Source organism: Pelophylax lessonae (assembly GCF_965119305.1).
Source record: "Pelophylax lessonae genome assembly, chromosome: 3".
Classification (NCBI taxonomy): Eukaryota; Metazoa; Chordata; class Amphibia; order Anura; family Ranidae; genus Pelophylax; species Pelophylax lessonae.
The window spans coordinates 429,918,548-429,932,914 of NC_138770.1; the positions used below are offsets into that span (position 1 = coordinate 429,918,548).

At 40.4% G+C, this 14,367-nt stretch overlaps 1 protein-coding gene across 3 annotated transcripts in view; it reads left to right on the forward strand.

The window, feature by feature from the left end:
- Positions 1-13,622, forward strand: part of ENPP3 (ectonucleotide pyrophosphatase/phosphodiesterase 3) — a 153,399-nt gene extending 139,777 nt beyond the window's left edge. For all 3 annotated transcript variants that reach the window (XM_082250117.1, XM_082250116.1, XM_082250118.1), the window contains exons 23-25: positions 123-255; positions 5,495-5,651; positions 13,184-13,622. In XM_082250117.1, coding sequence (XP_082106243.1) covers positions 123-255; positions 5,495-5,651; positions 13,184-13,357 — 464 coding nt within the window. In that variant the 3' untranslated portion in view covers positions 13,358-13,622. The remainder of the gene's footprint in view (positions 1-122; positions 256-5,494; positions 5,652-13,183) is intronic.
- The last annotated feature ends 745 nt before the right edge of the window (positions 13,623-14,367 follow it).

Consider the following 14,367-nt stretch of genomic DNA (forward strand, 5'->3'; position numbering starts at 1 on the left):
TGTGCAAGCAAAAATCATGTTTTAAGTTAAAACGTTACATGCAGATAAGACATGAAAGCTGTTATGCTGACTAATCTACTGTAGTTGCTATTTGTTATACATTCTTATTTTTCTCTGTGCAGGAATCTGGGACTACTTGCACAATGTATTATTGCTAAAGTATGCTAATGAAAGAAATGGCCTGAATGTGGTTAGTGGGCCAATATTCGATTACAACTTTGATGGACATATTGATGAACCTACCCAAATCGAACTGTAAGTTACCTACAGAGTTGTGAACTTACTAGGGTTAGTTGGAACCAAAGTAAACAAGTTATCCCATTTCATGACATTAGGAACCTGTTTTTTCCCACGTTATGTAAGAGAGTAAGCAATCAGGTCATCATTTAATTTATTTAATACAGCTTCCTCGGGAATTATTCAAATTTATGCAATAGGTAGATCATTAAACTAGCTGCTGTAAAGAAAAAAGCTGCTTCATTACCTAAAGAGACCTTGTGCCCTGACTAAACCTTTTAATTAAAATCTTTTTATAAGCTTACATGCAAATTGAATGTATTTTATGCATGTTATTTGCCTGTAAGTGCCGGTTCACACATATACGATGTCAGACATTGCATGTTATTCGGAGCGCACTGCTCTGCAAATCACATGCGATGTCTATGCATTGCAAATTCAGCCATACCGATTGTATGGCTGAATTTGCATCGCATTCAGACCAAAGTCACATGGGACCATTTTTTTGGTCCGCATCAGGATCAGATCACATTGGTGTTCACATCTATGCGATCTGATTCATGCAGTTTGCACTGCGATATGTGAACTGATCTGGGGGTGTCATTAACTTTGTATTGACGCCCCCAGCGATTTGCATATGGCAGTGTGAACTGACTGCGAGCCGAGTGTGATGCGGGAACCCGCAGTGGATTCGCAGGGTTCCCGCATTGCATATGTGTGAATCGGCACTAAAGGTCTCTCTTGTGTAGATATTAAAAAGTCCTGAAACTGTCGCTGGGCACCAGCATCATAAATCTCAGCAGCCTCAGAGCTGTCACTCAAGTGTAGTATTCCCTTTCAGCGCCGGTTCACACATATGCGATGCGGGAACCCTGCGAATACACTGCGGATTCCCGCATTGCACTCGACTTGCAGGCGGTTCACACTGCCATATGCGAACCGCTGGAGGTCTCAATACAAAGTTAACGACACCCTCAGATCAGTGCATATATTGCAGTGCGAGCTGTCAAATCAGACATGAATCGGATCGCATAGGTGTGAACACCCATACGATCCGATTCTGGTGCGGGCCAAAAAAAGGGCCCTGTGTGATTTTGGTCCGAATGCATTCCGAATTCAGCCATACAATCTGTATGGCTGAATTTACCAACGCACAAACATCGCATGTGATTTGCAGAGCAGTGCCCTCTGATTCACATGCAATGTCTGACAGATTGCATATGTGTGAACTGGCACTCACTCTTCCCCTGGCAGTTAAATAAAATGTTATGTAGGATAGTAGTGAAGGGAGGGGCAGAGCAGCTGGGTAAGAACAGACAGTAAGTAGACAGAAGAGATGATGACTTGGGCAAGCAAAGGAGCCGGAGGCAGGGGGCTGTGCTAGGATATTGACTCTCCTAAAGTATTCAAATTCTCCAGCAAGTTCGAAGGCATGTTGCAAGTGAAGGAAAAAAAAAAAAAACAACTTTCGTATAGGAAATACACTCCCAGTAAACTTTTAAAATATTTGAGTTTTTGTGCTTTTACCTACAATGTTTAATTGGGAAAGGAAGGACTGAGTAAAGTTACACATTTTACCAAAAACTAAACAGCTTTGTGCTCTGCTAACTTCTACTTATTTTTGGAATTTAGTTGTCCAATACTATTGTTTTTATAGATCTTTGGGATAAGAGAAAAAATGAACAAACTAAAATTTGTATAGCTACTAGGAACAGATTGTTTGGATTTTATGTGAAAAGGATAGCTGAACAAAACAAAGAAAGTCAATACAGACCAGCTTATATAAAGCATTTAGAGCCGGTTCACACTGGGGCGACTTGTCAGGCGACTTGGTCGCCTGACAAGTCGCCGAAGATCGCCTGCCATAGATTAGCACAGGACCCGTTCTAATAGGAGGCACACAAGTTGCTCCGACTTAGAAAAAGGGTCCTGTACTACTTTGGGGCGACCCGGAGCGACCTGCATTGACTTCAATGATATGAAGTCCGTGCATGTCGCTCTGAGGTGTGCACCGCGACTTCACAACTTCACAGGTCGCCCCGGCAAGTCGGATCGCCTCAGTGTGAACCGGCTCTTACCCCTTTTTGAAGTTTTATTATTGTCCTAGAACAACACAGTGTATTCATTTTTTTTTCTGTTTTGTGTAATTTTTTTTTTTTTTTTTTTTTTACACTAACAGAAATAGACTCTTTCATTTCAAAGTGAAATGATGAACAAATCTCTGCAAATTGATTAACCACTTCAATACAAGCACTTTTACCCCCTTCCTGCCTAGGCCAATTTTTAGCTTTCAGTGCTGTCACACTTTGAATGACAGTTGCAGAATCATGCAACACTGTACCCAAATTACATTTTTATCATGTTTTTCACACCAATATAGCTGTCTTTTGGTGGTCTTTAATCACCACTGTTTTTTTAAATTTTTTGCTAAACAAAAAAAGACCAAGAATTTTAAACAAAAACACATTTTTTTTTTTTTTTTTGCAAATACATAATCCTAAATTTAGGCAAGAAATGTATTATGCTACTTTTTTGGTGAAAATAACCCGGGTATATTGCTTATAACTTTCTATATCTAAAAATCGATCAGTCCTGATGTATGATGGCCTGTCTCATTACATGAGGCTCTAAAATGCCAGGACAGTACAAATATCCCCTCTTTTTGGAAAGTAGACAGCCCAAGCTATTTAGTAAAAAGCATGGCGAGTGTTTTGAAGTTATAATTTTTTGTCATAATTTTTTGGAAAATGAAGAAATTAAATTTTTTCCCCACAATTTTTACATACTATCACCAGTGTAGCGCAGCATCATCGTATAATTCAGGTGACTGTGATCAGGGACACTGACTGGTGACAGTAGGTTTTGTTGTGAGTAGCTGTGATTGGCCAAAATTAATCATATGGCAAAGATGGGCTGTGATTGGCCCTGTCTGTACCATCTGGTCACTGACCAATAACAGCTAGCAACACAATTTTACACAATGGATGGCATAAAAGGGAGCCATCCAATTTTTTACAATTGTCATGTGATCTGATGTGATTGGTCACAGACATCACTTGGTACCAGCAGTGGGCCAGTACACTGATCAGTCATCGGCTGGGAGTGGTGGACACAGCCGGTGACAGATCGCGCCGCAATGCTATCCCAGGGCTGCACGCAAGAGGGCAATGTCATATGATGTCCACCCGGATCGATGAAAGTCCCACTCGGCCGTCATTTTGCTATAGGCTGGGCAGGAAGTGGGTAAATAGGTAACAATGAAAAATGCAAAATGTTTAACTGCATAAGTATATACCCTCTTAAACTTAATTTTAAAGTGGTAGCAAAGGCTAATCCTATTCTTAAAAATGTTCTCTTCCCCCCCCCCCCTCCTTCTAATTATTCTGCATACCTGGTTTAAAAAGTTCGGTGTACTTACCTATTTTAACAACTTTACCACCGGAGGATTTTCCTGCTGTCCGTCTAGGCCACTTTTTGCAACTTGGCACTATGCGACTTTAACTGACAATTGCACGATCATGCAACGCCGTACCCAAACAAAATGTATGTCCTTTTTTTTCCCACAAACAGAGCTATCGTTGATGGTATTTGATCACCTCTGCGCTTTTTATTTTTTTGCGATATTAATAAAAAAATAGAGAACATTTTGCGGAAAAAATTGACATTTTCTACTTTGACAGTTAAAAAATATCCAATATATTCAATTTTTGTCATATATTTAGGCCAAAATGTATTTAGCTACATGTCTTTGACAAAAAAATTCTCAATGAGCGTATTTTTAACCGCTTTAAGACCAGAAGATTTTACCCCACTCCTGACCAGGCTATATCTTGCGATTCGGCACTGCGTTACTTTAATGGACAATTGTGCGGTCGTGCAACGCTGTACCCAAATTAAATTTATGTTCTTTTTTTCCCCATAAATAGAGATTTCTTTTGGTGGTATTTAATCACCTGTGCGTTTTTTAATTTTTGAAAAAAAGAGAGACAATTTTGAAAAAAAAAAACAATATTTTTTACATTCTGATATATAACATTCCCAAAAAAAAAAAAAAATGTATAAATCAACATTTTTTAACATTTTAGGCCAATTTGTTTTCTGCTACATATTTTTGGTAAAAAAAATCACAATAAGCGTATTTTGATTGGTTTGCGCAAAAGTTATTGCGTTTACTAACTACGGGAAAGATTTGTCATTTTTATTGTTTATTTTTTTATACTAGTAATGGCGGCAATCTGTGATTTTTTTTTGCGGGACTGCGACATTGCGGTGGACAGATCGGACCACTAACTGACATTTTTGACACTTTTGGGGGTACCAGTGACATTACTACAGTAATCAGTGCTAAAAATATGCACTGTTACTGTAATAATGACACTGGCAGGGAAGGGGTTAACTTTATTGGTGATCAAGGGGTTAAATGTATGCCTCATGCGTACTGACGTGTGTGGGGGGAGGGGGTTGTGTGACACAGACACAGATCACAGGTTTAGATATGCTGAATCCTGTAATCTGTCCCTATCTGTCACATAGGAGATCCGCCCGCTGTGTTTACACAAGCGGGCGGATTTCCTCACTCGATCCCCAACGATTGGGGAAGAGCGGCGGTGATCACCGCCTCTCCTCCCCTGGCCCGACTCCCGCTGTGTCTGAATACAGCGGGAGCGAGCCTCCGGCCCCGAGAGAGGGAAGAGTCTAGGTCTACATCGCCAGACTATAACAAGCCACTTTGCCGCAGTAGCAGCACAGTGGCCAGTGGTAAAGTGGGTAAATCCGGCCTGGTCATGAAATTTAGCAGCTCCAGCTCCCCTGTGTTAGGGCTGATTAACACTAGAAGGTGTTTCATGCGCGTTTTCCATACTGCATGTAAATGCTCTGCCCTTGCGAGGCGTGCGCAGGTGCCATTAATTGTGTTTTATAAAAACAATAAACCTCACCCCCATCCTCTCTGTGCCCACCCCCCCTTCCTGGGATGTCACATTTCTCTGCTTTCCGTCTTCTCCATTAGCATACCATAAGCTAAGGAGCCTGAGAAGGACTAGACACATTGGTGGACAGCAGTTAAAAAATGCAAGATAACTTAGTATAATGTACAAAATACTACAAATTATTTTTTTTTAAATTTAACAACATGAGTTACGTTATTCCTATCTAATGCTATGTAGGTAGTATTAAGGATGATTAGACTGTAACTGTGAGCTTTTGTAACACAATTTTACCCAAAGGTAACAGAATTTTGTGTACAATTTTTCTTTAGATATGTAGAAGGCACCAAGATTCCTATCCCTACTCATTACTTCGTCGTACTCACCAGCTGCAAGAACACTACTTACACTCCAATCAGCTGCAGCGGTAATCTTGACGCTTTGTCTTTTATCATTCCTCACAGAAAAGACAACAGTGAAAGCTGTGCAGTAAGTATTCTGTCTTATGTTTCTATAAAGTGCATGTGTCAGACACAAGACCTGAGGGCCAAATCCGGCCTGCCAGGCCATTTCATTTGTCTCTAGCACCCAGTTATTTTTTCAGTCACAATGTGGTGGAAACTCCGTTCCACCACCTTCGGCTCTTGCCCTCTACTCACCACTGTCACTTATATACACAGAAACCTTCTTTTCTCTCTGGGGCTCCCACAGCTCCCTGCCTGCTCTACACTCATGGTGGGGACAAGGGGGATGGGGCATCAAGTAGTAAGGTGCACTATAATCCCCATCAGTGCCCGGGTGCATAGATGCCGACCAATAATCTTCCTGCAAGTGAATGAGAGAGAGAGAGAGAGGCAGAGCTGCCTATATTACTGGGAGGTACTAGAGCTGGGCCAGGTATGTGAGATGTGAGAGAAATCAGAAGAAAAGTTCTGTACGAGGCAGGATCGTTTGATTTTCTTAAAGCATGCGCACAACTTTCGACATAGGGTGCAGACTTTCCAAATAAAAATTTCTTAAGGGACAAACTCCAAAATTTTTCTGGTACATGAAAAAAACGAATGATTTTCCTTTAATGTGTATTATTTTCATACGGGAAACATCAGATACGAAAGACTAAAACTAATTTAAAAAAAAGCCTTTGTTGTACAGGAATTTTCATACATTATTTCCATCCTTGGTTTTGACCTGCTGTGAAATATTGAGGAAAATAGGATGATCGTCTTATTTTCTTATAGTGTGTACACACCTATACACAGAGGGGCTATACCAGCTGAGAGTGTGTGTATAATTGTTAAACTGATTGTTTGCTTACTGATAAAAATTCATAAAAAGATATGCATCGGGGTAACCAGGATAAGCGATAGTGGAAACGATTGTGCGCCCCCAAACTAGACCACACGTTTAGTTGCATTTACAGGTGTATAGGGTTTATAAGCTAATGCATGTAAACTCATTGTATAGGCTAGAAAAATGTATTAGTTCTTATTAATTTATTTATATTAAGTTATTAATTCTTATTAATTTATTTATATTAATTTATTAATTCTAGCTACTAGAATGCCTTTATGGGCGTTTTTATGAAGTTACACACATATGCACGTAAATTATGCCAGTAAGATCCTCTCTAAATGCGGGTTTGGACATTTTTGTTTTATGCCTCTAAAATACAAATCTAAAAATCACGATGTGCATGGACACTTTGGCTAAATTAGAGCTGCATTTAGAGGCAAAAAAAGAGAAACTTTCTCTAATAGCGATTATTTTTCTGCCCATGTGCATGAGGCTGTTGGAGCAGAAGCACGTTTTTGCATGGCCGTGGCCCAGATGCTGAGAAGCGGAAAGGGTTGGCCCTTTTTTTATGACAGGGAGGCACATGCTCCCCTGTCTCCTGGACTAGTCAGGCCAACGAGGTTGGTAAAAAAGCAAAGAATATATTTAATTTTATTTTTTGTTATCATATATTATATCTTGACATAAGAAAAAAATGGACAGGAAAATTGCCAAACACTCATATTAATACTTCACAAAGATGAATAAGAGTTAAATGTTTTGCAATTACATACAGCATATCACAATGTCGCTAAATATATGCATACAAAATGGAATTTATAGGTTCCCGAATTTCATGTTTCAAATATTTATAGTAGCTAATAGGGAACTGTACGCTGCTGAGGGTATTAAGGAAATATGGATATGATGGGGAAGTGAATACTAATGTGGCAGGAAATCAGATTTAACAGGAAATCCACAAAAAACAATAAACTATAAATATGTAAACAATCTTACAAAGCCTTTTAGACATGTTTGTGCAGAAGTAGATATTTGGGTTGATTTACTAAAACTGGAGAGTGCAAAATCTGGTGCAGCTGTGCAAGGTAGCCAATCAGCTTCTAACTTCAGCTTGTTCAATTAAGCTTTGACCAAAAAAAACCTGGAAGCTGATTGGTTTCTATGCAGAGCTGCACCCGATTTTGCACTCTCCAGTTTTAGTAAATAAACCCCATTGTGATAACAAAACAGATGGCAGGAATACATGCACAAAATAATGATGGCTTTTAGTGTCTTACAAGTTGACATAATGTGCATATACAATCCAGCCACCCTTGGGACAGCCAAAGCAAAGTTCTCCATTAACATACAATATAAGCTTTGCCAACCTTGCAAGTTTAGTTTAAAACAGGGGGTGGGGGAGGGAAGGAGGAAAGTGGGGTTCACAGATGCTACCGGCACTTTTTATCCTTGGGAAAACAATAGCAATTATAAGAGGTTGGTTTGAAAAGTTGTCGGTTTGAGGCCAACTGTCTGTCATTACAGACATTGCATTGTCACCCAGTTAGGCCAGAAGCACTTTGCCCTGTGAGTAGACGCTGTTGTGTCACACATTTCACAGAGCCTGCCTTCTAAGCTACAGAAGTGCTGAAAGGAGTTTTAGGAGGCGGAGTCAGTGCAGAAATCACTGCTTGCTGGCAGCAAGCTACAATGGGATATGTAGTAAATAGGAAATTGATCATAAACAGCACAGGAAAAACAGTAAAGCAAGCAGGAAATCCAGAAAGTTGTGAAAGCAGATGACCAGCAGACAGGTGGAGCTTACAGCATAAAAGGAGATTTTTCAAGTAAGCTTATATTAGATTGTCAAAAATAAAGTGGTTGTAAAACCTCAAGGTTTTTCACCCTAATACATTCTATGCATTGAGGTGAAAAAATTTCTGTGCTGCAGCTCCCCCAGACCCACTTTTTTTATTACCTGAGCCCAATCTGATCCAGTGATGTGCATGAGCCTCCAGCCACTGTCGCTCTCCTCATTGGACAGATTGATAGTCAATGGATCCCACTGCTGTCAAATAAATCCAGTGACATGGCAGAGTCCAGCTGTCTGTGTCAATGGGCACAGCAGCGGGACTCGGGAGCGAGCCCGCATAGATGCCTCCAGGGGAAAGCAGCTCTCATCTGGTGGGGGCACCAGATGAAGAGGGGGGGCCAGGAGCAACAGTGGGGCACCCCAGAAGAAGAGGATCAGGGCTGCTCTGTGCAAAACGATTGCACAGAGCTGGTAAATATAGGCATGTTTGTTATTTTCATTTTAAAAAAAAAACCTGAGGGTTTACAACCCCTATAACTACTGTTTGTATTACTATTACAATGTTGATGTTATAAAATGAAAGTGTATGCTGTGACCATAGATGTCATTTAAAGCGATTTTAAAGGTACAATTAAAAAAATCAAAAATAACCAACATATCTATACTTACCTGCTCTGTGCAATGTAATTGCACAAAGTGGCAATAAACCTCCTCTTTTCGGGTCCCCCACCGACACTCCTGGCCCCTCCTCTCTGTCCAGTGCCCCCATGGGAAGCTGCCTCCCAAGGGGGCACTCGTGTGTGCCCTCTCCCGAGCCCCGTTGCTGTGTCCATTGACACAGACAGTTGGACTGGGCCCCCAACCCCTGCTTCCTCATCAATGGCTTCCAGTGCCTCAGCAAAGCCAGTGAGAACTAGAATTTAGGAGGGGGAAGAGATGGAGAAGTGCACCGCACTGGATCAGATGAGGGCTAGGATAAGTAAAAGATGGGGGGGGGGGGGTGAGGGGAGTTTGTAAAGCCTAAATATTAATGCATTAAGGTAAAAAAATGTTTAGGTTTTAGAACCATTTTAGGTTAAAAAGTAGTATGGTCTATGTTGCTAGTACCTTGTCACACCCTGATGTTCCTATTAACCTCGACCTGAGAAATGATATTTTTGGGGCTCGCAATACTCTAAAGACTTATTCAATAAATATGTCCTGTTCTTAAATCCTATTTAAGTGCAGTAATCCAGAGCAACAAATGAGAATTGCCTTTTCTAAGGTCTCCTTCACATGGGGCACATCAATGCTTTCCCCATGTGAAGGCTGTGTTTACCCGCACCCACACAGATGTCAAATTGGGAGCAGTGTCTGTGCACATCTGACATCAGTGGGACTGTCTGCACAGAGATGCACAAAACACCTGTGCATCCTGGCGCGGGTAAACGCGGCCCTCACATAGGGCATGCATTGATATTTTGCCCTGTGTGAATGAGACCTAAAACTGACCAGCACAAGTAGGCTTGAGCTCAAAAGTGGGCAAAAATGTGTGGAATAAGTCTTCACAGAGCCACCATATGTCCTCTGAGAACCATGTCTAACAAAACCAAGAAAAAAATTACAGTCCTTAATAATAATACAGTATTATTATAATAATAACCAACTTTTATTCCAGGAAAAAGGGGCCATAAACTAATTTATATTTAGCTGCAACATTGTTTAAATAGAAAACAGCTTGGGCCTCATTCAAATTAAATCCTTAAACCAGCTGAGAGGTGTAAAGAAGGAGTGATATGCATTATGCTCATGCATTTTACAAACAAACCTCAAACTGGCAGGAAACTTTTTTATGTCCTAATTTTTCAAATCTTTTTCATATACAAAAACCACTGGACAAAATCCCCATCCCAAAGTATGGTATATACTCTAAATCTGAGCAATGCATTGAAACCCAAATTATGTCAAAGAATTGCAAAATCTTTAGAGATAAATAACATAGGCTGCATTTTACTTACTGCCTAGTAGGATTGTGGCTTGGCACAAGGTTTTGAGGTTTTCCTAAATGGCCTTGAACAGACCATAAAAATTCTTTGATTTTGTAACAGTGTTCCTATTTTTACTCTACATAATGTCAATATAGTATTTTGATCTCCAGGTTTCATTTCAGTTTAAATAGTTTGTTTGAACCAAGCTGATCCAAATGAACTATTTACCTCACTAACAGTTGCAGCATTTGGGAGGGCTGTATGAACTGTATATAGCCCTACCTACGTACAATATACATCGCTGTGTTCTGGCAGTGGGACCAAAACTTTGTAGCCCACTCCCGGAGCAAAATCAAGTCAGGCTGAGCACTGCTTAGCCACTTAGAGGAAGCTTTGTAATCTATGAGTGAATACAAAGCTTCCTCTGATTGGCTGAAGTGAAAAGGTGGATTAATGATGTCACAAACTCCACCTCAGCCATTCAGAGGAAGCTTTGTATTCATTTATAGAATGTAAAGCTTCCTCTGAATGGCTAAGCCGCACTCAGCCTGACTTGATTTTGTTCCAAGAGCAGGACTGTAAAGTCTTGTCTCACTGCTGAAACACAGCACTATATACTGTATGTAGCTGATCGTACATATAGTTTATACAGCGCCCCCAGCTGCTGCAACTGTAGTAAATGGTTAATTTGGAGCAGCTTGGTCCAAACTATTAAATGGTAAATGAAATCTGCAAATCAGCTTTAAATGTAATACAAACAATATTTTTATTTTTTTGTATGATTACTGTTTAAACATCATAAGGGGATGTAAGGGATGTTGTTTGCTAAGCATAATGTGATACACCCTAATGAATTCCTATTTTTAAAACTGATTTCGAAACATGCTGCAGGAAATACATTTCTTGATTTGTAGCTTGGTAGATCACTTAGTCTTGATTTTAAATAAGTTGCTCAATTAAATTTAGTTAATTTATTGTTAGTTTTTAGTTATTCCTTTATTGCTGACCTTAACAAAGCCTACAATTTTACAGTCCTCCAAAATCAGTCTGAACCCTAGAAGTTAAACTATCTGATAAGAGATGGGTAAAAGTATCTTTCAGCTACTTTAGTCTATAAAGCTAACGCTATGTTTAAGGTGTCAATACATGTTAATAATAGGCTTGTCCTGAAACACTGGAGCGTGAAATCTGAAATGCGCAGTGACAAATGTCTAACCACATCATTGCCCACATACCATTTTCAGCAATCTTAGCCTGAATCTAGGATGTTCATATGATGGCCATGCCCTCCAGGTCTGCACTCACCACGGTTACGGCTCCCCTGATACCACTCTCCTCCGCGGCTTCCTTTCTGCAGCTTCCGTGTTAACCCGGTCTTCTTTCCGGGTTCCAAATCTTCAGCCTCCTAATTGGCCCAGGACAAGAAGCAGGAAGTGACGAAATGTCAAATATTGATTAGCTAAAATTAAAAATGGGAGGGTTTGAGGACAACTTAAAACAAGTCAATCAGAGCCTCAGGCTCCAATCACATGCTTGACGAAAAATGACTGCCATAATAGACATCCATTAGTCCTGCACTCTGCACATGCAGTGAGCGCACACACATAAACAATTTATTTTTAAATAAATGATAATAATTGATAATGATAATAGCCATATTATCATTTATTTAAAAATAAATCGTTCTATGATTGGCTTTCGGCGCCCCTGCGCCCCTTATGGACCGGCCGCCCCTGATACTTACCTATGCTAAGGGCGCTCCAGTCGGGTCATGTGATTGGTTTCCAGCGCCTGCCTCAGGAAAGGACATTGTCTTAGATACTGTATTTGCTAAATCCTAGTTCCTATCACTTAACCACTTGCCGACCGCCGCAAGTTCATATACTGCGGAGGTCAGCCCCTCACAGGCAGAGTGACGTATCGGTGCGTCACTAGCCTGTGAGACTCTGGGGGGTGAGCGCGCGCCGCCGCCGGCGCGCTCCCACGCAGTCACGGACCCCCCGCGCGTGTGACCGGCAGACCCGATGTCCGCCGGTCATTCAGCGATCGTTGGGGGAGAGGGACAAAGGCAGGCGGCTAGTGTAAACAAGCCGCCTGCCATTCTCCCCTGTGTAGAAACAATGATCATACGGTTCTACTATGTAGGACCGTTGATCATTGTTCCTACAGCTCAAGCCACAGCCAATCACAGTTAGAATCACGCCCCTAGGGACACACACAGCCCCTCCCTCTCAAATAAAGTTAACCCCTTCACTGCCAGTGTAATTTTACAGTAACCGTGCATATATATAGCACTGATTACTGTAGAAATGTCACTGGTAAACCCAAAAGTGTCAAAAATGTCAGTCAAGGGTCCGATCTGTCCGCCGCAATGTCGCAGTACCGCAAAAAAATCGCAGATCGCCGCCATTACGCGTTAAAAAAAAACAACAAAAATGACAAAAATCTTTCTCTTTGTTAGTAAACGCGATAACTTTTGCGCAAACCAATCAAAATACGCTTTTTGCGATTTTTTTTACCAAACATGTAGCATAAAACAAATTGGCCGAAAATGTTAAAAAATTTTGATTTTTACATTTTTTTGGGGGAATTTCATATAAAAAATGTGAAAAATATATTTTTGCAAAATTGACGCTCTTTTTTTGTTTGTAGCGCATGATCAAAAAATCGCACAGGTGATCAAATACCATCAAAAGTAAGCTCTGTTTGGGGGAAAAAAGGCCATCAAATTCGTTTAGGTACAGCGTTGCACGACCGCGCAATTGTCCGTTAAAGTCACGCAGTGCCGAATTGCAAAATACCCCCTGGTCTTTCAGCAGCCAAATCCTCTGGGGCTTAAGTGGTTAAGAAGTGGCTTGGATGAGTTACAAAAAGTTTTCAACATTACAGAACAAGTTGAATGTAACTACTAGCTATACTATATCCTGGATAAGTAACAACTTCACAAACATCTATTCTTTCATTTTCAGGATAACAAGCCCGAAGAACAATGGGTTGAAGACCGACTAAAAGCACATGCAGCTCGTGTCCGTGATGTTGAATTGCTCACCGGACTGGACTTTTATCAAGAGAGCAAGCAGCCTATTACAAATGTCCTACAACTCAAGACATTCTTGCCAACATTTGAGACTGATGTAAACTGATTGCACCATAATATGGATAAATAAATGTTTACATTTAAATGTATCACTTCAAAAGTACATATATACTATTTGTTGTATGGCTTCTTGGGCTGAATAATTAAACAGTAGGCAGATAAAACAATGGGCTAACGTGAACCAAAAAGAAAACTGGAACCACCCTTAATACCAACCAGTCAGATTCTTCCTTGCTTTCTCAGACCCGCAATAGCAAAATCAACAGGTATCTGAATAGTTTTAATTTTCCTCTTAATTTCAATAAATTAGCTTAAAGCGGAACTCCATTTTTGGAGAAAAAAACTTCCCCTCTCTGTGATCTATTTACATTGCAAGGATTATAAGAACCTTTGTTGCAGATTCCTACCTTTTGTTATTCTGAAGAAATCACTGTTTGTTCCTCTGTGCCCCTGTGCTAAGTGAGTCTAATGGGAGTGGTTTCATAATTATCAATCAACTGTGCAGCTGCAGAGCACTAATGAGGAAATCTGCTGGGTGTGTATCCCTTTAGATGTAATTTCCTACTGGGAATATCTCCCCAAAAATTACATTTTTGTTGCAGAGGAAGGCTGAAATCTGACTTGTATCTTAGGCAGACTTCTGGGAAAATTGGTGAGCCAGTCAGACAAGCAGGAAATGATGTTTCTGGGGTCTAGTCAGTACACATTCTGTGTACAGATCAACTCCAGGTTGCCATATTGGATTGCACTTTCAGAAAATGACGGCGGCTGCAGATTAAAAAGGAAAGGTAATTTTTAATAACATTCAGGTACAAAATGACTTGTGTCGCAATTGTCTACGCTATATTATTTTCTCTTTATTTGCTTTTTTTCCCCCCACAAAAGTGGAGTTACCCTTTCATATTTAAACCCAATAGATCTTTGGAGGCTCTGATACTAGCAGGTGCATTCCAGCCACAGATACTGTATAAAAACCACAACACTAAATGAAAAAAGATGGCATTATTTGTTTTCCATAAGGCAGAATTCCACACTGATTTTTTTGTTAGATTTAGG